At 45.7% G+C, this 25068-nt stretch overlaps 2 protein-coding genes across 2 annotated transcripts; one reads left to right on the forward strand and one right to left on the reverse strand.

Moving 5' to 3' along the window:
* The first annotated feature begins 3541 nt into the window (after positions 1 to 3541).
* Positions 3542 to 9169, forward strand: LOC131289710 (follicle-stimulating hormone receptor). The gene is made up of 9 exons (XM_058319011.1): positions 3542 to 4191; positions 4928 to 5002; positions 5571 to 5636; positions 5715 to 5783; positions 5864 to 5938; positions 6066 to 6183; positions 6720 to 7297; positions 7786 to 8706; positions 8836 to 9169. The coding sequence occupies exons 1-9, from the start codon at positions 3542 to 3544 to the stop codon at positions 9167 to 9169; spliced, it is 2886 nt and encodes a 961-aa protein (XP_058174994.1).
* Positions 9170 to 14179: 5010 nt separating this feature from the next.
* LOC131289645 (probable G-protein coupled receptor No18) lies at positions 14180 to 24727 on the reverse strand. The gene is made up of 5 exons (XM_058318942.1): positions 24442 to 24727; positions 21594 to 21696; positions 17178 to 17303; positions 16932 to 17112; positions 14180 to 15596 (listed from the first exon to the last, which is right to left on the reverse strand). The coding sequence occupies exons 1-5, from the start codon at positions 24665 to 24667 to the stop codon at positions 14502 to 14504; spliced, it is 1731 nt and encodes a 576-aa protein (XP_058174925.1). The 5' UTR covers positions 24668 to 24727; the 3' UTR covers positions 14180 to 14501.
* Positions 24728 to 25068: the final 341 nt, after the last annotated feature.

Here is a 25068-nt window from a genome sequence, read left to right on the forward strand (position 1 = left end):
AAATTAACTCTCCCTTATCATAGTGTACGAATATTAACGCTGGTAAACTAACAAATGAATGGCATCCATGATTGACAATGACCACTCATAAATGCAATCACATAGTAGCAAATTATGATTCTATACATATTTGATCTGGAATTCTGCCTGTAATCAAAGGAACCCTTGTGTTTGGTACGGATGCGGCAAGCAAATGTTGGATTTAGGATCCTTTAACATGTGATTGTATAGGACGTGCATCGTATCATGCTATAAGCTGCTAATGAATAGGCTCCACGTTGGAACGGTGGCTATTTATGTGTTTTGATAATATGCTTCTCGCAGCAGAGATCGTCTGTTGATCCCAGCTTTGGATTAGTTTCATGTTTCTCACCATCCATATAGCATACTCAACACGCTTTTACACGACATGCGTTTGCTATTCTTCAAATAAGGTAGAAAAATACATGATTTTACCATTCGTTTTACCAACCCGACACCTTTACCAGAGCAAGTGCATGGAAATGTGTCTCCAAAATCTCCTGCCAACCTGTATCGGTATCATTGATGTTTTGCAAATCATATTAGATATGTTGTTTCGAAAATAAAATCTGATGTAATGAAATGTCTAGTTAGGTTTCATTTTTTATTATGTTTTTATTCCCTTTTCAAGCATTTTTTTGATTGAAGTTTCATAAAACTTGATAGAAAATCTAATAACATTTATAGGTCGGCCGTTTAGCTCGGGAAAACTAACCTATTCATGAATATTCCTCGTTACAACGAAATCTAGCAACACCTGTCGAATCACATACAACCCATTAGCACGCTGATAGATTCGATACCCTATCAAACACCATTTCGTTCCACGAAAATCCCTTTTATCGGCCCCGGTGGCAAATACTGAATCCTGGTGTAGCTATTAGCGAGGCAGTTTAAACCGAAACAATAAAGGTTACAGTAATGACTTACATTCAAAACAGTATCCATTTTTTTCCAAGGTCAAGCATCTGTTTCGATGACTACGAATTCAGTGAGCTGTTGGTGACATTTCTCGTCAAATTTACCGTTAATAATGTCGGGATCAAAGAGAGTTCCAAACACAGTCGTTCCCAAAGTTTACTCATTCTTAGGCTCAACCTTAACACGCAATGTAATCGGTTACACTTTATACGGGTTTTACCTTGATGCTGCTGTTGTATGCTTTCTTGCAGCATGCAGCTCTCGCACGCGTCCTTTTGAAGGTAGGAAGTGGAATTTTCAATTACAAATTCACTCCCTGGTGGGCGAACAGTCAACCTAGGAAAACTTATTTGCGTCAAGTCAGTGAGCTGGAAACACGAGAAGTCAGCCGCATGCTTTTTGCTGGATGAATTCAAATGCTATCAGCTTTTGTGGCGTTTTTGGGCAGTGTTGAGGAAATTGCAATTTCCACCAAAAACAGAGTAAATGGAAAAAGGTCCGAGGCACGACGCAGATACGACGAATTGCTTTTCACTATTGTCTGACGTCTTAAATTTGGGGTCGGTCAAGGTATTTTCGCACATAAAAAAAAAACTCCAAACCGGACTCAGCAGACATTATAAATACCTTGTTTTAGACTGTAATAACAATTACGTGAAGACAGAATTGGAATTTAACCGCCAGACATTTCTTATTGCTATCGATAAGAAGTCTTCGCGGAAGAAAAAAATAAACAAACCGTTTCACTCCGATGACGCAGTGAAGGTGTTCGAAACGCTAGTACTTGCCGTCGTGTATCGATATTGGGTCAATAAAGTTTACGACCCATCACCCAGACAGAGACGTGCGCCAAACACGTGCCACGATAAAGCAGACTAAGCTTTGGTCCGAAAAGACATAATACAAGTCCAAAACAACAGGGGATGAGCAGAAAGGAGTTTTCGCCAACCAGCTTCACAAGGAGCTACTCTATTTTAAGCACACAATAGCGGCCCAACACATTTCTTATCGCTTTTCGGAAAGTGCGTGATGAAAACGGAAATAGAAAATGATCAATGGATCGTGGCACGGGATTGGTCTCGAAAAAAAAAGCAACACATCGGCGGATGGAACTTTTCCCCAAGTGCGTTTACTTCCTTTGTCTTTGTGCTCACTGTTGCCCGGTAGAAGGTACGGAGAAACGCGCCAACTGAAAGATTAATTTTTTTTCCATCCACCATTTGATCGTTTCTGTTCCGCCCGCTTCGGAGCTCAGCGAAAGTTAATGAGATTTATCTTTCATCCTGGCGCTTTGGCGCTGCAACTTGACACCAGTTAGCAGCATCCATAAAGTTGTTTTTTCCCCTTATGTTCCACTGGACTTTTCCTTCTATTCCATGAAACAAACGGCAAAGGTGGATAAAGTGGCGTAAATTATTCAACCAACTTTTCTCGACGTGTACGCCATTGCCGTGTAGGTGGTGTTAATGAAGATTTTGGCCAAAACATACTCGGACACTCTCGGCGGGGGATCTGAAAACGGTATTCGTGGAATAGTGGGCTGGAATTCAGGCGTCGGATTACGTCTGGAAATCTCTACATTCTTCTGGTAATTAATTGGGTTATGGTAAGAAAACATTTTGAGCAGGATTGTGAAGGAAACACAATGCCTTCTAAAAAAAAATGTTGCAATACAAAGGATCCACTTTTGTAGAGGAGTTATTTGAAGATACTAAATTACATGTTTGCTTTAAGCCGAAACATCAGGAAGCTCGCTTAGATCAAAAGAACAAGAACGGAACAATGAATAGATGACCAAGAGAATCCCCCATGATGAGAATTAACTATTCCGAGAAACTCCAAACATGTCAGATTGAATAAGGATTCGTTGAAAAAAAAAACAGATAGTCAGGAAATGTTACCCTTGTTACATTCCCTAAAGCGAATCGAGATTGACAAATCTTACGACAAACTCAACAAACGAAAGAAGGGTTTGTTATTTACCGACAACAGTAAAAAAATCTACTAAAATTCTTTCATATCATTCGCTGTCCAGTAAATTCCTGGCAAAGGGGCGTTCTGCACGAGGATTATAATGGAAAAGGAACAAACAAAGAGGTGGAAAACAAATTATCACTGTCGGGATTCAGCAAACAAAAATGAAATAGATTTCGAAAAAAAGGGTTGTGACTTTTTACTCTTTTAATTCACAGGTTTGTTTTTCTTCATTTTCTATTTACCCAGAACAACGTGGCCGTACCGGGTCCTGTTCCTTCCGGGTCACGCGACAGACGCTCCGAAATATGACAATCAAATCTACCCGCTTCTGGTCGCACGGCACGAACGCGTACAACTTCCGGCGAACCGGCGGACAAATCGGTGTCTTTGAAAACGAAATCACGTGAAAAGTATTCCTGTCGTTGCGTGTATCGTGCGATTGTGTATTCGCCTGTGTGCTTGTGTCTGGTGGTGTCGTAGGCCCAATTACTACAACTACTGCGCAGTGCTATCGAATTGTGTGAACCAACAAACGGTAACAAATTGGCCAACTACTGGTCTTGCTATACCTCCGAGTCTGCCATTTTATCGCCAGTCCGAAACATTTCCTTGCGCTCGAATAATGACAGTGAGCCCGCGCCGAACAGGAAGTCGGCCGTTCCGTTCAGCGTGGTGTTTGCGGCCATTGCTCGGTGGTGTCCTGCTGCTAGTGGCCTTCGGTGGCGAAAGCGGCTGGAGTTCGAGGGCAGCCCTGCCGACGGAATCAGCCCCGAGCTCCACCGAACGGATGGAGACGGTTCCGGATGGCGTCGTGCTGGAGGGCAACAACGGGTCGGTGGTGGATCAGCGGGCAAAGGATCAGGAGCACCGAAGCGAAAACTTCATTTCGGACAGCCCGGAAGGATCGCTGCCAGTGGTCGAGCTGAAACGGGGTCAGTGTCGCTGCTGGAACTCGTCCGAGGAGGCCGTCGGCGAGGTACAGTGCCGCTGTTTGGGCCAATCGATCGTTCGAGTTCCGCAAAAGCTGATTCCGATGCAGCGCCTAACGCTGGAGAAGGTCGGCGTCAAGCGACTGCGCACCAACGCACTGACGGTGTACGCGGACACACTGGAGGATCTGTTTCTGATCTACCTGAAGGAGTTCCACCGGATTGAACCGTCCGCATTCTCCAAACTACGGCACCTACGGACGCTTTACATCGCACACGCACCGAAGCTCGAGTTTCTGCCAGCGGATGTATTCGAGGGCATCTCGTTGAAGCTGAAAACTCTGTAAGTGCAGTTCTTTTTCGATTCACGCTTGCTCAAAAATACATAATTTAGTTGAATATTTGTTAAGTCCTTTTCCACTGCGAGTTGATCAGGCTTTTCGCCTTTTTGCTGTTGCCGGAGTTGCCTTTCACTCTAGAATATTTTCAAAATATAAAAATAGAATATCTTAATTAAATACGGCCCTTCCCAGTACGAGAGGATTGACTATCCACGTACACGAAGGTAAAAAGTCTAGTAAGCTTTTCATTGGGCAGACATGACCGGCAGATAAGATTCCAAAGTAGAAATTTATTCATTGTTACTGAAAATAAATTCACAATTTGCCTGAATAACCCTTCAGCGATTACTGCCAATGTTAAGTAATTCCTCTTTAAATCTGTACGAGAGAACTGACTATCAACGTACACAAAGGAAACAGTCTTGAAAGTCTTTAAAAGGCAGGCATTACCGAAGATGGTTGTTACGTCAAGAAGAAGAAGATATAGATTTTTGTACTACAACTAAAGCTTCATAGTTCTCAAACCTCAAACTTAAAATGTTAAATAATCGTGAAAATAATGATTTTAAATTTCTTCTAAAAAGAAAATTAACTGTACGTCTTCTAAAGGAATAACTTCCACTACATGGATTTTTTCGTTTTACCCTTTCATTACTCTGGTTTCACTCTTTCTCTTCCATTTTTGATTTATGCAAACCAAATACCTACGTCACCTTGGGCGGGACTCACGACTGACAGGAGAATCATCCACAGTGGGCTGCTCGCGGTGCCCGATCTGCGCGTTCTGTCCGACCACATAATAATGCACATGGTGTGAGTAGTAAAAACGGCAACGCCATCATATATCGTTACAATACACTGCTTCGACTGCTTTTTCTGATCCCCCTCCCATCGCCCGACCATCTCGCGGGGTGGTTCCAAGTACGCGGAATGCGCCAAGAGGACCCACGTTAGCACTTAATTAGCGACGCCCATTTCGTACGGCTTTTGCGAGCACCGAGGTCGGGTGTCTGTTGATCAGGTTACCCGATATATAATAGGGCTGCCAGGTTGTTTGCCCAATATCATCAACATACACCATCTTCATCATCATCATCATCATCATCATCACCTTCACCACCATAAGCAACACGGTAGCGTCCATCTTATCAAAACCATCCCCGTCTGCATGATCATTAAATCGGCCAATTGTGCGTAAACTATGAGCATTTCCGAGAGCACGCTTTTTCATGCCTTGTTGTTCGCACCATTTGATGCCACCATGCCGCTGCTCCACCCTGTCGAGTGCCAGTCAGTCAGTCGCTTACTGCTAACTCCAATATTGATCACATTATATTTTGACTCGAAACGGTTTGTTATTTATTTGCGTGGGATTTCATAGCGATTTGGATGGCAATCAAATTCGCCAAATCTACGAGCGCTCGATTCAACTGAAGACTGACGAGTTGTAAGTATTGGGTTCGTGGAGGGCGTGACGAAAAACTACAACCGGGGGTAATCCGCTTTGATGGTTTCCTTTCGCCAGAATTCTCGACAACAATGCCCTGACGGAAATTCACGACTCGGCGTTTCACGGTTCCGAAATTGCCACACTGTAAGTGCAGTCTTTGGGGCAGAGGTTTGCCGTTTTAAAGAGATTTTGTTATCCACGGTTCCCCTTTTTCCGTCCATCAGGAGCATCAAACTGAACTACAAGCTGAAAGACATCCACGACAATGCCTTCGTTGGAATAAGCAACATCAGGGAGCTGTAAGTGATTCACACCCGGTGGCGTCAGATTAAGGCATCTCAATCGAGATTAAGGCGGGGCAGGTTATCTGCAAGTCCAACTATTAACGACGACCGGTCGGTCCTTTCCGGTTTCTTGTTTCCTCAGGGATCTCTCTGGGACTGCTATCGAGGAGCTGCCAACCAAAGGACTGTCGGAGCTGGAGGTGCTACGCATACAGAATACCCATTCGCTGAAAACCATTCCTTCCGTTTACAATTTCAAGGTAATAGAGGCTATTTGCGCTGGTTTATAGTTTACGGGAACTATTTGTGAGGTGGGCAGGTTGAAAGGGAAATAGTAAATAGTGTTGAAACCCTAGGCGCAGCTGTTGAATGATTTTAATCATGTTGATTATAATTGATGTCAAGCATAACTTTGTAACGATTATTCTTTATATATCATTGCTTTAGCTTTGATGAAAAAGTTATGAACACGGGTAAAACCATTTTTGACATGCTTTTAGCATAGCTGAACTTGTATTTGCTACAGGAAAACTGAAGCCTTGTACAGACAATGGTGAAAGCACACTTCAAAGCACAAAGTTTTTTTTTTGCTGCTGAAGAGAACATTGTTTCTGCGAGTTTGTACACTGTACCGTAAACATCTACAAATGTCTTGGGAGCTTATTTTGAAAACCCTTAACGATGCAGCAAACGCCTTTTGCGTGGCACTGACTTCGCGAGCGTTTTCCAAGTATTGGTATGGACTGAAAAGTTCACTAATGAAGATGCTTGTTTTGTGTTTCTGTTCCCGTCGTAGAACCTGCGGACCGCCTACCTGACACACTCGTTCCACTGTTGCGCCTTCAAGTTTCCTGCCCGCCATGACCCGGACGCCCACGAGCGAAACCTTAAGAAGTTCTACGAGGCGCAGGACAGCTGCATTCGGAAGGGATACTCTACGCCGCAGGTCAAGTTGGAGGTGGCCTCAAGTGCCGAGACGCTGCCGGCAGCGTCAACCGGAGCGGATGTCGCCGAACAACAGCACGTAGGATCGTCTCGTCGTAAGCGGCGTCGTGCTTCGGTTGACTTTCGCAGTTGGTTTCGAATGGCGACGGGAAGCGATGGAGAGAAACCACCGGTGGATAGTGAACCTTTGCGGAAGGGCATCGACCTGTCGGACAAGCGGATGGGAGAGATCGTGGACGATAGCTTCCTGCAGCCCATCACCGGACTTCCGTTGCCAGAGGATGGAGGAGGTGGAGGAGGAGGAGGACGGACTGCGGTGGAGAGTGGTGGGGGAATGTATACCGAAAACCCGTTGGAATTTGGCGTGTTTCACGAGACGGTAGCCCACATTCCGTCGATGGAGGCGCTGTGCGGGAACTTGACACCAATGTGAGTAATAGTGATATCCCTCTGAATTCTGGAATTGAACCCACGATCGACGAGAGAGATCCATTACTATTGTTGTGCCTTATGAATCTTTAGGTGAGATTCATTCATATGAATCTTTCATCAAATTATTATTTCAGATTGATTCATGAATCTATTGGGATTGTAATCTTCACCGTTGATGAATCTTTCGAAACCTTAATGAATCTTCATGAATCTTACATGGATCTTTCACGAATCTTCATGATTCTGTTATTAGCGTGGATCATGCGACCAAAAAAGGGGGTCAATCTACCCATTTTATGGTCTTTCGTTTTCTGTTCCTTTAACATTAATGTCTAAACAACATCTCTAAAGCAATGCAAAGAATCATTCAGACTCATGAATCTGAATCGGAATTACATAACTCTAATCATTACTCTACCTTCAAGCTATGTAAGTCGATAGAAGAAGACGAAACTATACCTGGTTTTCTTTGTCCTTTTCTACAGGATATTTGACGTCAAGTGCTACCCGATGCCGGACGCGTTGAATCCGTGTGAGGACGTGATGGGTTCGCACTGGTTGCGTGGTTCTGTGTGGCTGGTGGTACTGTTGGCCGTCTTCGGTAACGTGGCTGTCGTTGTGGTACTGTTCTCTAATCGCAGCGACCTGACCGTGCCCAAGTTCCTGATCTGCAACCTGGCGTTTGCGGACCTCTGCATGGGCCTGTACCTGCTGCTGATCGCATCGATCGATGCGCACTCGATGGGCGAGTACTTCAACTACGCGTTTGACTGGCAGTATGGCGTCGGGTGCAAGGTGGCCGGCTTTCTGACCGTCTTCGCCAGCCACCTGTCGGTGTTCACGCTCACGATCGTCACGCTGGAGCGCTGGTTCGCGATCACGCATGCGATCTATCTGAACAGGCGCATCAAACTGTCAGCGGCCACGTACATCATGGTGATCGGATGGTTGTACGCCTTCGTGATGGCTTCCATGCCGCTGTTCGGCATCAGTAACTATTCGTCCACCTCCATCTGCTTGCCGATGGAGACGCGCGACAGCTGGGACGTGGCCTACCTGCTGACGGTGCTGGTCGTCAACGGGTGCGGCTTCGTCGTGATCGTCATCTGCTACGCCCAGATTTACCTTTCACTCGGCAAGGAGACACGTCAGGCGGCACGGACGGCACACAGTGGTGAGATGACGGTTGCAAAGAAGATGGCGCTGCTGGTGTTCACTAATTTCGCTTGTTGGGCGCCGATCGCATTCTTCGGGCTGACGGCCATCGCCGGCTACCCATTGATCGGCGTGAGCAAGTCGAAGATCCTGCTGGTGTTCTTCTACCCACTCAACTCCTGCGCCAACCCTTACCTATATGCGATCCTCACCATGCAGTACCGGAAGGATTTTTTCTCTCTGCTGGCGAAGTAAGTATCACACGCTAACAGCACGCTAACGCAGGCAAACCGCACGCTAATTCCCCGCTCTCACTGTCACTCGATTCACTGTTCTGCTTACACCTGTTCCCCTCCCGTCACCGCTGCGCCCAACCACAGCTACGGTCTCTGCACGCAGCGCGCCCAGCAGTACAAAATGACCTACTCGATGCCAACCAACACTTTCCAGGTTGCGCCGGCCCGCGGTTCCGTGAACTACAACAGCAGCGCCAACGGGACGATCACGTCAGCCGCTGGAATGGCCGCCCTGGCGAACAACAACAACAATACGGACACCATCACCACCACCGTCACGTGCGGAAGCAGCTCGGTGCTGGGCGGCAGCAATGGCACCGTCTCCCAGCAACCGGCGGCAGCGCTCTGCAGCTTCAGTGCCCCCAACGGGACGACCGGCCAGCCGGCGAACGAACTTGAGAACGAAACATTCCTCTAGATGGCGCCACGCCACGCTGGCTCTCTTTACATTACTCGGTGGTGAATGTACAAACCTATGTGTATGTGCGTGTTTGTGTGGATGGCCCTGACAATGCATTATTGATGACCGGAGGGAATTTTGGCAAAAAATGGAATCGGGAATGGATCCACCAATCCCCGGTTGTTCCCCTAATGGAAACACAGTATTTCTGATAAATGTGCGTGTGTTCATGGTGTATGATGTATGCGTGGAACCAGATATTATTCGCAAAAGTAAGCCCGCTAGGACATTAAAGGTCATTGATAAAAAAATGAATATAAAATCAAAACCAGCCCAAAACAAAACCAACATGGTTGGTCACCCCATATCGAGTCACCGTTTTGTGGACTAAAAACGCGCAGGATTTTTCAATGTAATGGATTTAAAGGAAATGCGGTATCGAAGGTAATGGAAAAAAACATATGGACTATATCAATAACAGATGAAAAAAAGCTGGACCCCTAGTGAATGTGATGTGGAAAACTGAAACTATACCCAATGTTTAAAAAGCACCCCAGGAGTGGGTTCAAAACATAACAGAGTGTATTTTTGTCATGGAAAAAAAATGTACTGAGCACATGCAAGAACAGAAGTATTAATTGAGATTTACAGTTATTTAGAGCAGCAGTTCGGAACAGAACTGGTATCAAACATTTACGTTTGGAAGTAACAGTATTACAAATCAGCAAAAGATGTTTTCTTCTGTATAGTTTGGAACATTTCATAGTTAATTTAAAATCATATTATTAAGTTTTGTAATCGCCAAATAATGCAAACCCTTTCCTCAGTTGTACATATTTTATTATAAAAATAAACTGAATCAGTGTAAAATGCTTCGTAACGTCATAAAGTGTTTTGTTTTATGGTACGGTGTTATCCTCTACAGTCCGCTGAATATCTGACCAAAAGCAGTTATAGTCTTTCAGCAACAAGCTTGAAATTATTGCTAAAAGCTCACATTTTGTGCTTCCGGAGTAGAAAATGTACGGTGGAGGCGCCTGGTGTTTGACGTTTGTTTTCTTCGGTAGCGAGCACTAAGATGAGCTTCCCTAACAACATGGTTAGAGCTTTTCATTCGTAACGTAAGTAACGCTTGACTTATGATGAGCTTTATGCTGGTTTGTTACCTACGATAATTGATCTGGTCTAATTCTAGTTGTTTTGAAATAACTGTTAGTATGTTTCGTAACGGCTGCAGCGTAATTTGGTTTTCTTTTTCAAATAGTGGAAAGTTATTTTTTCGATAATTTGATGTGGTGTATCGTTTCTTAGACTTTTCTTAGTTCTAAGCTTCTTCTTGATATGGTATGCCTTACCTGGAATTATTGCCATTTACAATGTGAAAAAAAGTTTATTAAAGAAGATGAATGTTAGTGTATCAGTTCATAGGGCATGACATTGAAGCACCTCACTTAACGGAATATATTTTCCCAAAAAATCAATGCAGACCACTGGTAATGGGGTCGTTCTGTGGCGTCTGTAACAATCAAATCTACGAAGGCGGTAACAGTTGTCAAATTAACGACCCCTTAACCACCACTTTCCCAATCGACCCTAATACATGCCAGCTGCCATTCTTGTCATCGTCCTGTTGCTGCTTTCCGATTGTGCTTCCCGCCTTTCCTTCCAACCCGGCCCGTCGTTTGACGTGAGTAGTTGTTGACATTGGTCTCGCTAGACATCTACGCTGTCGAACCATACTCACCCTCGGCAATCTACTTCTTTCATCTTTCGGATTAGAATCGTGGAGCTTTTCCCTCGAGCGAAGGGGGGAAAAAGGATGAAATTGAATATAAAGAGATTTCCGGTTCGATAAAAAACCGAAAGAGATCGACAGTGAAACGACGTGCCGTATAAGCACGCTTAGCCTTGTGTCGAGGGTCTTTACGCTGCCTCAGGCGAACGTTTCCTTTTCCCTCGTTTTGGACAGTGTTTCTATGCTTGAGAAAAGTCGAACGAGATGAGCGTTGTTCTTGGGAATTTGTTTTCTTTTTTAATGTTTATTTCATCATGCTCATCTCAAATCTAACCCTTCGGTGCTAATGGCGGATTTCGGATTTAATGTCGTGGCCTTTCCCCTGCCAAACCAGTCTTATTAGGTGTGTACGGGCTGCAAACACTTCAGACTTCAGCCCCGAAGCGTTCCGATTAAGCTGTCGCAACGTTTCCGTCTATTTAGTAATCCTCTTTATTCATTCAATTCAACTGCGCCTAGATAGCTTCTATAGCTCGAACAAAAACAAAAGCTGTTTACTTTCGGAAAACGATTTTTCCTCGTAATCTGCCAGCGTACCGTTTTTTCTTCCCCCCATTCCTCCCGTCTCAGTGGGATCGTTTCGACGAAGCTGCATGATCGCTGCAGGGTTTCCACTCAGCACGCGGTCCTATTGTTATTAGTAGTGAGTAGTTGTCAATACTCGGCTATGTTTTTCTTGTTTTTCGTTTCATTTAATTTTTCGCTCCATTGCGGTCGGCTTTTGCTTCCACTGGAGTGGGTGGTGCGCTGATGCTGCTGCTGGCGCTGTCGCTTAGTACTAACAATGTGCGTGTACTTTCCACTGTGTGTTGCCACTCGTTCGTGAGCAGCGGAATGCGGCAAATTTTCCCTTAAGAGCCGGCTCGCCACAAAGACTCCCCACCGATGCCGCCTGTCGTCAATCATGCCGTCATTGGCAGCGCTTAAGGATGAACTTTGACGTGCGCAAGGATGCTAGTGGTAAAGTATGTATTTCTGTGTGTACGATGTGTCTATTTCAAGCCAATTTGTGACTGCTTCACGTCACACTAGACTATCTCACACATCGTCGTTCCGCTCGGTCTTCGCCTTACGCCAATTGGAAATCGATGATGATGTGCTTTTCCCCACATTGTTTCCCATGGTAATACTAAGAAAAATCAAACGATACTCTACGAAAAACTAAACATTTTTTTGTGGTAAAGGAAACACATTGCTTGACGTAAAATGCATCTAATAAAAAAGACACGTTTTACGTGTGAATGAGAAAAAGAAGCATATAATTGTACCGGAAGTAAAATAAATTAATTTAATTATTTCAATGGAAGGATGAAAATTTGTAGAGTAAAAAGTGACACAGTAAATTTTAGTATACGCTGGTCCTTAAAGTTTGTGATTTCCAAAGAACAGTTAATCTACCCTGTGACTTGTGTTCGTTTCCTGATTGTAAATTTTCCAAGTATTCGCCACTGTTCCAATTCTCTTCCGCTATCAGCATTGTTGGTTGGGGAAAAAGGCAGATAAATAAAAAATAAATGGTGGGTATTATAGTATCAACTGAATCGTTATTGTCCTTTGGGGACATTCGATACCTTAAATGGTGGCATTATGCTTGTTCGTTACTTTTCATCCTTTGTTTATATTTGGCTCTCAATTCCAGCAATTGACTCTCATATCTATCCCTTTTTCTTTTGTAAGAGGCATACGTTTCGTGAAAAAGTGCCTTGCTATGCCTTTAAATGGTGGGATTGTAGGACTTTTGTAAATGGCTGGATATAATTTATTTTGTAATAGACTTTATTTCATTATTTAAAACTTACGTCTCTCACTAACAACATTCATCTAAAAAAGAGTGTAAAGTAAAGTATTTTACGTATTTTAATTCTGTGTGAAAAAAAGAATACGATCACCGGAACGTGTTGTTATTGAGAAGAAATGTAAAAAAAAAATAGTTCAGTTCATATTGCTTCTCCACACTTTCGCTCTTTTGTGACCTGTCGAACAATGCGGGACAATAACAAAAGGACACAAAGGGAGCCTTCCTGTAAATGGTGGCAAATGTGAATGATGACACTTCGTTTTCGTCCGAGCGAGATGCTCGGTTACACCTCGCTATTATGCTTTGCTGCCTTCTCCACTTATTTTTTTTTTCCACTCAGCTTCTCTGTGGCTGAAACGTGTAATTTTCTAACCCAATGGGATAGGAAAGGATTTAAGGAAAGAAGCAAAAAACCAACCTTACGCTGTGCTAAAGAAAACCGGCATGCAAAGTGCAAACCTCTATCGTGTTGAAAGCATATGTTGAAGGAGGCTCACTGAAGGAAAAACCTTCTCGCAACCCAACACGTTGAAGCAACGGACAACTGAGGACATGTGAAGTGTCATGGATGCCCCGTGTTTTCCGAGTTACGAACGACAATGTAAACCGCCAGGTTCTATGCCTTTTCTTTGCGCCTTCCATAACATTGCCCGGATGTTGCGTTTATGCGAAGTTCGACGAATGGCGTAAGCTCGGTGACACACAAAAATATTCTGAAATGCCACACCTAAATAGTATGCGCAATTTTCGTAAAAACAAATTTCGTAGCCTTGCATATTTGCCAAAGCTTGTAAGCGTTTTTCCTTGCAAAAGGGTTTATCATATTTCCAAAAATAAAAGATAGCATGGATGATGTAGCGTCTGGCTTGGGACTTTGTTTGATTGAGGCTCCCACTTCAGGAGAGAAAATTTCTACGAAACTGAAACACACGGAGCGATTGGGTATATTACAGAAAAGCACGTGTCATTTATAGGGTTTTGATGAAAAGTAAAAATTTAATAGAAAACGAACAAATAAAAAACAGACAATCTTTAAAAGGAACCGTTTTGGTGCATGACTTGAAAATCAGCACAACAGAAAGATATCGACGAATGGAAGTAATAACATGAATTAACTCTTTAATACAAGTAACATGCCGAAATGTTTGTAAAACTAATTAAAAAAAAAACAGATATATTTCATTATGCAGCGCCAAATGGGGTTTAATGAAGGATTTAAAGAAAGTGATAAATGAGAAGTGAAATTTAAAAATTAACCTTAACAACAAAATCTAACAAAAACGACAAATACCTAAATCGAATGATAAAACCTCTCCTATTCATTTAACAATCTTAAATTTTCAGCGATAAAAAGAAATAAAACAATAACAAAATAACACCGAGAAATAGATAAAATCGACCAAATTGAAAGTTTTCCCACCAGAACGCGTCTCCTTGAACCGTTTTGGTCATTGCCCATTTGACCAACGCAGCCAGAGTAGGAGAGCGTTGGGTGGAATAGGTGTATCTGCGTTCTAGATTCTAGAACGTCTTTCGTGCTAAAACGGCCACACCTTATGCACGATATAAGTCGCCTGCTCCGCACCCAAACGAGCCGAATTTCATTTCGGGAAAATTCGAATTCATTCGAGCGTAGGTTCGGCAAGGTAAGCACATCATCGTCGATTTCGATGTCGGAGCGCAACGAAGCATTGGCCCTTAAAAGGTGGTGACTCTTAAGCTAGTACGCCCCGGTGGCCGAGTTCCTCACCCATGGCTCATCGGCGCATCGAGAGGTTGTGAATGTTGGCGAACGGGGCCTTCTCGCTGTTGCGGAAGAAGCGGCGCAGCGTGAGCCGCCAGAAGGCCGCCCGGAAGTCGACACTGTAGAACGCGTAGATGAACGGGTTGATGGCTGAGTTGATCCAGCCGAGCCAGGTGAAGAACTCGCCCAGCTCCGGCACGGACCAGCCCTTCGGCAGGAACGGTGTGATGATGTAGTTGATGAAAAACGGCAGCCAGCAGGCGATGAACCCGCCGACGACGATGCTGAGCGTTTGGGTCGTCTTGTTCTCGCGCTTCATCGACGAGATGCGGGACGACAGGGACTTTTGGTGCACGCGGATGTTGTTACCGCCGCCCGCGTTCACCCGCCCCCCGACCAGCTGCACCGAGCTGCCCGTAGACGTGTTGATGGTGTTGTTCCGTCGAAGGCCACCACCACCACCGGTTGTCGCAGCCACGGCCGCCACCGGCACTCCCGTCGTGCCCCCGCCCGGGTGATGGTGGTGATGGTGATGGTGATGGTGATGGTGGTGATGGTGGAAGTGCTGCTGTCCCTGTTGGGAAACGTTCCCGCCGGTGCCGGCGCTGGTTGCGCTGGAACCACCGGAATGGGATTGTGGTTTGTGGGTTTGTTGATTGAAAATGCTATTGCCTGACGGCCAGCGGTCGTCCGCTGAGGGCAGCTTGCTGTAGCACGCCTCGGGACCACTTCCAGCACCTGGCTGACCGGGATCGGCACATACCGGTGGCTCGACAGCCTCACCCTCGTCCGCACCCACCTCGTAGGCGGCGCCCTCGAGTGCTCCTGAAAGGATTGTGGTTTTTCCACCGCCGACTACGATGCCACCACCGACCGTTGAATTCATGTCCACCAGCTCGTAGTGACCGTTCTTATGGTTCCGCTTGGCCGCCCCCACCGCCTTCGGGCCGCTATCGTCCAGCATCGAACCGGGCCCAACCTGGGCCACGTAGGTGGTCGTACCCGTCGACAGCTGCGACGAGGAACGCTTTCGCTTCGGGCTCAGTGGAATCGGATCTTGCTCGGACTGGTACCCATCCTCCTCGGGCTCCCGAATGCGGTGACTTTTCTGCTCCGATGAAGAGAGACAAAACAAAACAAACAAAGTAAAAGGAAAGGATAAGCAAACACAGAAGGTTAGCCGGGTGTGTTTAGCGAGCGGATGAAAGGATTGCGAGCGCCACGTTCACGCTTAATTAGCATGAATTGGCAAAAACAAATGGACGAAATTAATGTACTCGGCAGCAGTTTGCCGCATAATTAGCCACGATGACACCACGAGTCCCGAGTCCGAGCGTGCCGGATGACTGAGGCGAACCGGCCGAGGATTTGGGCTAAAGTATCCGACCCGGACCCGTATCAGTGCCGGTAGCATCTATTTGATGCTTGGTCAAGCTCATTAGTTAAGTAATTATTGTCTCTGCTGCGCATCCGAAAGAAAGGCCTTTCCTTCGTTATGATATTTATTCAACTGGTGGTAGAAGGATGGTTGAAAGGGAAAATTGGGTAGACTATGTCGAAATAAAAACCACAAATCATTCAATATAGATTTCCATGGTCTTATCTCGGTTCGTGTTTGCGCATCGCAATTATGACTGGCAAATCAAATAAAGTCGCGACAAAACAGTTCGTGCTTTGTGTGCTATACCATCTACTTCTTTGCCTAAAATATCAATTGGATATCTTTGTAAAAGCCTGTTGCTTTATGATATCCTTTTCAGCAACCCATATGTCGGACATAACCAAGAAGCATTGAGGCCATCACGCAGCATAGACATTCCTAATTCGATGGAAGTCATTTATAGCAATTCTACTTAAAAATGTTTTTTAAGAACTGCACGTAAAACTACAATAGAGGAAGATTAGTTGCTAATTATATAAAAAATCTAACTAGTAAAAAATCCCTAAGTACGGCACTGCATCAAAAAATCTGTGTTGATTATGTCATAAAAAAAAGAGTCTACTTCAAACGTACATAAAAAACTAAATCGCAATATTGAGTTTCGATTAAGCTAAAAAAAATCCTCACACTCGACCTCACGTTACGAAATTGCGTTGAACGTTGTTGGGGACAAAACATCCTTCATTTTCACAAAACATCCCCCGGTTTCGTTGCTTCCATAAATCACAATTTCTTTTCAGCACGTATAACCGAGCAGAATAAATTTAAATGCACGTTCGTAGATCATCCATCGCGAGCGACAAACGCTCGGGCGCATCTGTTTGTCAAACGAGGAACGTTTTTGGTGCCGGAGTTAGGCCACGACACAGGAAACGTGCCCCTCGAGGGAGTAAAGGCTCAGTTTGTCGTTCACAAACAGTGTTTCCATTAGTATTCAGCAGCGGTACGACCGGTTAGCGGTAGAGGCTTTAGCCTCCACTCTAAACCTCGGCCGCTACATACCTTGTGGACTTCGATCTCCGTCATCTTGTCGTGCCGAGAGGCGACGACGCACGATATCCGTAGGTAAACGTACACCATCACCGTCATCGGGATGAAGAAGGACCCCATGGCGGAGAAGACGACGTAGCCCTCGTTCTGGTTGTATCGGCACTGGTCCAGCTCACGCCGACCCGGTTCGTACCTGTCCGGAAGGGTAGAGAAAATAGCGCTTAGTGGCGGGCGGGAACCGATAAGAGCGGGGCTTACCATCCGAGAATCGGGGGACACGTGATGGCTAGGGCCAGGACCCACACGACCAAGATCATCAGCAGGGCCAACCGCTTCGAGCGCCGTCGACGGGAATAGTTCAATGGTTGCGTTACGGCTAGATATCTGCAGCGATAAGGTGGCAAAACGGAACCGTCGGTTCCACGGGCGTTGTGAGACGGTGGGCAATTAGGATAATTGACAGGATCATGGTAGCAGGGTGGGTCGTTGCATGAAAGTAAGCATTACAAATAGGACAAACGGTAAGGAATTGAGTGAGGACAAAGATGACGAGGGAGTGCTGTTGTTGGTAAAACACAATGTTTATTAAATCATTCTATATCCACGTTGCTTGCTTCTTAATTGTTGGCTGTTAATGGGTAGCACGCGACGATGGTAAGGATTTTCCTAGCGTTTGTCACCTAGGAGAAGCATAATTAAAATTCAATCCAATAAAATACATGCACCTTTCTTTGACCTTGACTTCTATATTTGCCTGACAAAGTTCAATTCTCTGAAGTTAAGAAACAAAATCTGATGAAAAATTGCGGCTTCACCTCTTTGACCGAAATTGACTTCCAAATTTCACTGAAAAACCTTTTCCCTCCATAAGCACGAAAGTACGCGTGTTTTAAGTTCGCTGACGCTATGGTTCACTCGTCGCCAGAAATGAACGCAATCGCTTTGAAGTTTTCGTCTCGGTAATATTCGAAGCCAAACTGGAGATATCATCGGCAAATAGAAAGGATTAAAACGGAAGGGGATCTCATTAGCGCCGTAGGACATTTTCAAGCCGGTTGATTATTTCCTGTCTCTGATCTCATCGTTACATCCCGAAGCGGCAGAACCATTGAGTTCTGTCTAGTTGTTTGTCATCTGCAATTATTTCTAATTAGAAATTCACCGCATCTATGATAAGGCGAGTTTCTTTTTATTACGCGTCATTGACAAATCTGTTCACAATATGTATAAAATGTTCCTGTCGTCTGCCGATTAAAACGCGTCGTGCCGTATTGTGTCTGCCTTCTCGAAAACACGATTAACGCGAAATGCGCGTGGTATATTCCCACGCGACTTTTTCCGTCCATAATGAGCTCGCTGTGTGTCGGTGGAAAAGTTTGATGAATTACATGCATTTCCATCGTCAGCAAGCAACACGTACTTACATACAAAAGCCGCGGGCATTTTGAATGTCGACGTTCACACGCTCGGTATTTTCGCGTTGTGTTTAAAATAAGTTAATCAATTCGTCTGCCTTCAAGTACATTTCGGCACAGTGGCACGTGGCTCGGTACTCCCACGTTGCCGGTTTTTATTTATCTTCCAAACGCATACCGCGTTGTTGGTGCAAAATCTCTTTCTTGGAAAGCTCATTTTAAAAGCGCCACTGTAGAACCGGCTCCAGCGATGTGCACAAACTTCCTCGGTTGCATTTCGAGGAGCAGAATGAATTAGTGCAGCTTAACGCGACCAGAGAATTGCAGATGACAGTTATGCTTCAAGGAAACAACCCCCTTCCCTCTTCCACCCCGCCCGAGAGGTGAATGGAGCCGGGAACGATGGAAAAGTTTTCGCTAAATCAATTCATAGTTCCATCATCGTGCTCATCATCGTGCCGGGCCATTCCTTCCCAGAGCGTACTTTTAATCAAGTTAGTCGTTCGATTGGCCTCGGGCTTGAGATCTAATGTAATTTGGATAGCGTCTTCGCCCTGAGGGAAAACTTTCTTACCCCACTTTCGTACTGCCGAAAGTGCAATCCACTTCACGGGCGGAATGTTTGGGGCCGATGGCTGCGGTGGGTTGTCTTCTTTTCTACCACCTTTTTTTATCACTTTTTTCCTCGTCGTCAACTACCTAAAGAAGGGCGTTGATGTGATGAGAATGTAAACGACGTAACAGCGCGCAATGTAAATCAATTTGCGGCATCTTATCGCATCTCGCAAGACGCACATTATCCATGCGCCCGTTATTATTATCACGAGGAAGGCCTTGCAGGGACGGTGGCAGCGAGCTCATCGTCGCTCGCGGAACCGAGCTTTCCTTGGGGCGATACTCGCGCTCGGGAAAGTTTCAGCTCGTTTGGAAGCTGATGTAATTTGAGGCGCGAGGTAGCATTAAATTATACCAAAGGATTCAACCGTGTGGCCTGCACGTACTTTTGGAACCATCGCCAAGCTGTGGGTAGTCAGCCCTCGCCTCCATTGACAGTGGAGCAACCGCGGCAGCCATCAGTGATTGGTATCAGTTCAGCCAAATGTATGTATGCTGTCGGAAATTATTCATGGCTTACACATATCGCTCCTTGCCTATCGTGAGGCCCATTGTCGGTGCGTTATGCCGGTTGTAATATCCGTGTAATTTATTCCATACTTAGAGTCGGTAGCACCAGGACATGCGTGGGGTTCCTGGTTGTTTTTTCACGGATCGATGTGGTGCCAGATTGGTGAATAGAATGCACAAGAGGCCGGACACACACGTTACGAACGCTTCTGACAATGCACGGACGAACCAATTTTGGGCTTGCGAAAAACGCCAATGGAATTATTTGCAATAATTAACATTATATCAATGAATGGGGAATGACCCGTATCGGTGCAGGGAAGCGATAAATAATGGTAAGGAAATTCCGTTCGCTTTGTGCCTAAATAGAGCTAACCCCAAGCCGAAATTGAAACCGCTTCGGTTGAAACGGCATAGCAAATTGTTTCATGGCACGATGCACCACCGAGCACGGTTTGCCTTTGAGTTCACTCTATAGATAACTTGTGAAGTCAAAAAAATTAGATAAATTAATTTAGAGCCCACGAGAAAATGAGGGTTTCAGCTTCTGAAAAACAATTTCTATCTGGAAAAATTATTTTCATTGCATGCACAATATGCTTCCTTTGCAAAAGGCTTGTGAAAAAAATGTTCTTATGTGATCCTTTTCATAGAAAAAAACGGGTAGAAATAATATCCTCATTGAAAGTCATTGAAAATGAATCGAAATAAATAAAACATTTCAAACAAACATTGAAACAGCTCAGGCCGTCGCCGAATACGACGACACACCAACCAAACGCCTAAACCAGAAAGTATTGATCAGTTCCGGTGTTTCGCTTCCGTTCTGCGATATGTTGCGAGCGATGACAAATTATCTTATCTCGGTGACAATCGACGGAACTCAGCCACCCAATTTTCGTATTCCTGTTGCGTACTCTGTCGAATGAAGCAATTTGATCCGACAAAGGAACTCCACATGGCCCACTGGCTGGCGACCGGTCGCCTGCGGAAGTCGACCGAACGACATCATAATGGTCTCACCAATTTGCCAATCGGACTTTATCACTAAACTGCAGCCCGGCTGTTGTTTGTTTGTGAAGCCGGTGGGGAAATACAGTGGGGAATAGCTGTTGCGAAGGGGATTGCTTTTTCCTACCCTCGCCAACAGTTCCCTCCATGCCGAGATACCTGATGATATGAAGCCGTCTGCCGTTGCGACGACCGACGATCCATTTTTATTCGTACACCTTCAACGGCGGTCTTCTGTATCTCCCATTAGTGCTGATAACGAGAGGGAAACCGATTGTCGCAAGGCTGGCGGTGGATAGTTTGTTGAAGCAAGTTTCCAATTCGCAATGCGATTACCTCACGTGCAACTGGCCGGGGGCACTGTAGCCGACGCTTTCCGCGACAAACGAATAAACTGCCCACGCGGGTTTCAGCACGGTTCTGGAACTGGTGCTCCGGACGGCGCATTCGTAATTTATAGCTCCCCCTTGGCAACACACCGAGCTCGGGAACAGGTCGCCAGACGCCGAGGGTGCGTTTTGCCGTTTGTTGGCGGTTGTTTGCATATCAAACATGATGTCAAAACCGGGCGCTCCTCTGTGCGATGGCTTGACGGAAATGGGAAACAATTTTCCACCGTACGTCATCTGTGTGTCAAACGACACCCGCGTGGGGTGGAAAAGGTTGAGGAATTTCGGGAAAAAACGGCGCTCAGGAGCGCGGCAATGTCGGGGCGAAAGTGCCGGCGCGCGATGGACGATTTGTTCCGTTTTTGAAAAGCGTTTCATCAGCATGCTGGAAATAAAGGGCACACATGGCCGTATAGCGAACGTGCGACGGCTTCATTTACTGTTAACAAGCACACCTCAATCGGCTGTTTTTTTTTGCAGATTCCTGGAAGGCTTTAAGGATGTGAAGAAGGATGCGAAAACGAGGCTGTTAAAAAGAAGAGGGCACATAAAATGTTAGGTGTCCCGTAAGGCCGTTTCCCAGGAAAAAGGAAGCGTGCGATTTAGATTTATGATTTGTACGAAGCAAAAAACGCATTGACATAACGGCGGAAAATAGACGCGATAAACACATTCCTCCCTGGTGAGTGGGGGGAGGGGGATGAAAAATGATGGGAACAAGTGGAACCACCTACCTATCTATACTAATGGCACAAAGGCTAAGAATTGATGCTGTACAGAGTAGTACGTCTAATGAGATCCATATATCACACAGAATCCAACCGAGCTGCCAGGAGCCTGTGAAAATAGAGAGAATGTATGAGAATGGTGGTGAAAATGGGAAGAAAAATGGGGCGTCGCGGGAAGGAGGAGGAAAAACAAAACACTAGCTGGCTTAAATGGAGCCCTTCAGGGTTGCTCAGTGTTAAGGCAACAAACTTGTACGGTTTCGGTGAAGGTCTCTCTATCGACTTCGGTTCGTGGCGCATAACCCTTTGCACGGTTTGCTGCATCCGGGTGACAAAGCGGTGGCACCGGTTTGGCACCGACGACACGATGCATTGGAAGAAATGTTTGTCTAGGAAAGTAATATAACCTATCATGCCGTAATGACCCGAAGGGCGCGACTGAACATCGTTCGCAGAGGAAGGATTGATTGAAATCTTGTCGCAAGCGTTGTGTGAGCTCCGGGGGAAATGGATTTAGATTTCCGTTCGTTTTTTTTCGCAATGAAGATTGATGTGTATCGAGAAAAAAGATCAATATAATGCGAGGCGTTCAATGGCGAAATTCAAGCGCACCTCGTGGACAAAAACAGCGAAAGAAAGGCCAACTACTGGCATTCAAAAGTGGCACAAAAAAAGGGAATGCTTGGAAAATGGTCTAAATTAAACTGAGCGAGCAAAACGTGACTGCATCGTACCGGAGGCAGATTAAAAACAAGATACACTGGCAGCGCCCCCCGGGCAATGCCGCTGCAGTTGGTCGGTGTTTTTCCTTCATTCACTTTTTCGCTTCTCCGGGAACTACATGGAAAAGCTACGGTCGTCCCGTCGGCGTTTCCCCCTTTGGCTGGGTGGTTTCAAAAGATTAAAAGCCCTTTTCTGCGCCGGAACCGGTGACCGTAACTAAATGATGCTGTTTGGTCAATGAATGCAATTTCGAGCACCGACCGATGTGTAGTGGGTACCGTCAGGGCACAGTGGTTTCGTAATTAGCAGCAAAACAGCCGGCGATGAGAGTAATTTAAACGAATTTGTTCATTAAGCTTTCATGCGCTTAAAAGTTGTCTCCAACTGTATGACATTAATTCCGATAAATGCATACATAAGCATTGCAAAACAAACTTGTTTAATTTAGTTCTCGGCACGGCATAGGTTCACGTGACACATCCTTCGTTTCATTCCGTACAATTTCTAGCTTAGCTTCATAAGCCGTTAGGCTAAGAGGCCCTTAGACATGTCTTACATATTTATGCTGCCGCAAATGGTGGTTAACGTTTATTGTCCACTAAAAGGGACGATTCTACCGCGTACGTGTAACAAAGCACAGAGAAAATCACGTCAAGATGCGTATAAAATGTTTACGACATTACTCGCAACGTCTGCAGACACGGCTGTTTGATCAGAGCGCGGATGGGAGATATCACAAGAGGCATGTCTCAAGCAGCGTCGCCTCAATAAAATTTCGTTTATTTTAGTTGCCTTAAATTTGAATTTTTATTAGGTACGACAATCTCAAACAGGCGTGTCAATGTTTTTCTGCAAATTGAATGGTTTCTAAAGTTGATAAAACAATTTAAAAATTGCTAAACTTTTCGGTCGCCCAAACTTTATCGTGTTTGGCATTGTGTCAGATCTAGTTGTCCTTTTCTTCAGCTACTGTTCTTCAAAAGATTTCCTCTATTACATTTTTCGAGTTACCCTGTAAAAAAAAGTGCAACTTCCCATGTGAAAAAGAAAGCTTTGATTGATTCATTGCTCTGCGCGGGCTAGGACAAGGAGCCGAATTGCAAGTCAAGCATCAGGGAGCCAAACATCGTAAGTTGTCAGGCAAGGACTTTTAGAGTTTTCCCGTTTCGTACCGCTGCGTGGTTCGCACATGACCGAATGACCCGTCGTATGCCAAAGGAAATAAAACTTTGACATCAACCGTTGGCAGAACCAAGGGCAACAGTAAACGGCAAAGTGGAGTACCAATTTTGTTTCGGAAGCGATCAAAAACTTCCTGCGCTCGAGTTGAATGCTACAGAAGCAGAAAAATGTGTCGTTAAACTTGCACTAAACAAGTACACCAGGAACCGACCGGGCTGGCCGGACGGTACGACTTTCGCAAAGACAATCGCAAGGCCTCGGTGCCCAAGAGTCGGTGCTCCCGGATACGTTTCACGCGGAAAACTCCTCCCTCTTCTTCCCCAAGCTGGCACACGATGCACTCCGCTCCGGCATCTGGTCGAAGGGCAAAAGTTGTGCCCGACTTTTAAATGAACCTGACAACTTGGGCCAAGTGTGCCGTCGGCCCTCGTCGGCAGCTTTGGGTCGTTACCGACGGAGATGAGGATTTTGATTGCATCGAATGATCTCAGGGATCCAGGGGTAGACCGGTGCATGTGATGCCAGTGTAGTGTGTATGTGTGTGTATGTGTGTGTGTCGGAGTGTTTGCGTGTGCGACGATACTTGGCAGATCGTTGCCTGTTTATTTACACGTGGCAAATCAAATGTTTACGAAAACTTCATTTGCCAAGCAATCGGGCCCCGGAGGTGAACATACGGAAAATCATTATTTTTGCGTTTACGAGTCACGTCAAGGAAGGAAGGTGTATGGAAGATGGACGGAGGAGGTGTTGTTGCCTACGGTTGCTTTCTACGGACGGCTGAAGAATTGGCCCCTTATGCGTTACACTCTGGCAGGGCGTTATAAATTACTTGGAAAGCAAACAAACACTTTGCCATGATCGATATGACGAGGATAATAAGCGTTGCTGGTGCAACAGCCGCCGGCATTCTGATCGGAACGGTGGTGACCCATCCAATTATACGTACCCATCAGATGTACGGCTACGGCCGGTGGCATCACGAAGATACCGACGAGCCAGTCGGCCACGGCCAGGCTCATTACGAAGCAGTTGGTGACGGTACGCAGACGGCGCGTCGTGATGACCGACAGGATGACGAGCGTGTTACCGATCACGGTCACCACGATCAGCAGGCAGAACAGTATCACAACGACGCAGTCCTGCCAGTTGGCGACGAGAAAGTGTTCCTCCATCGCGCGCGAGAGACTTTCTAGCTGGCGTGCGGTCGGATCCGGTGGCGTTCCGGTGCTCGAGAAGAGGTTATCCACAGGCCACACTAAATCCTCGATGCCCTGATCGAACCCGACCGCTGAAGAGACGGTGCTGATTAGGGATCGGTTAGCTACACCAATCGCACTCTCCAGTGGGTCGCGATCGAGCAGCGAAAACCGATCATTGTCCACCGTGGGCACGTCAGTCGCACCGGTCACAACCTCCACACTGACGTTACTGCTGTCAACGAAAGCTGCCGGCGACTCGAATCCTGCCAGAATCGCTGCGTTTGACGATGGTTCGATGTTGGTGATGCTGGCAACCCGGTCGGGGCTCACCGCACGGGACAGATGATGATGGCCACCGTTGCTCCCTTCATCGA

This window comes from Anopheles ziemanni, chromosome 3 (assembly GCF_943734765.1).
Source record: "Anopheles ziemanni chromosome 3, idAnoZiCoDA_A2_x.2, whole genome shotgun sequence".
Lineage (NCBI taxonomy): Eukaryota > Metazoa > Arthropoda > Insecta > Diptera > Culicidae > Anopheles > Anopheles ziemanni.

Coding starts and splice junctions, on each gene's coding strand:
- LOC131289710 (XM_058319011.1), top strand. CDS start 3,542: ATGACAGTGAGCCCGCGCCGAACAGGAAGTCGGCCGTTCCGTTCAGCG. Junction 5,003..5,570: donor CACATAATAATGCACATGGT/GTGAGTAGTAAA, acceptor GGGATTTCATAG/CGATTTGGATGGCAATCAAA. Junction 8,707..8,835: donor TTTTTCTCTCTGCTGGCGAA/GTAAGTATCACA, acceptor GCCCAACCACAG/CTACGGTCTCTGCACGCAGC.
- LOC131289645 (XM_058318942.1), bottom strand. CDS start 24,667: ATGGAGGAACACTTTCTCGTCGCCAACTGGCAGGACTGCGTCGTTGTG. Junction 21,697..24,441: donor CGTAGCCGTACATCTGATGG/GTACGTATAATT, acceptor CTATTTTCACAG/GCTCCTGGCAGCTCGGTTGG. Junction 17,113..17,177: donor TGTCCCCCGATTCTCGGATG/GTAAGCCCCGCT, acceptor CCTTCCGGACAG/GTACGAACCGGGTCGGCGTG.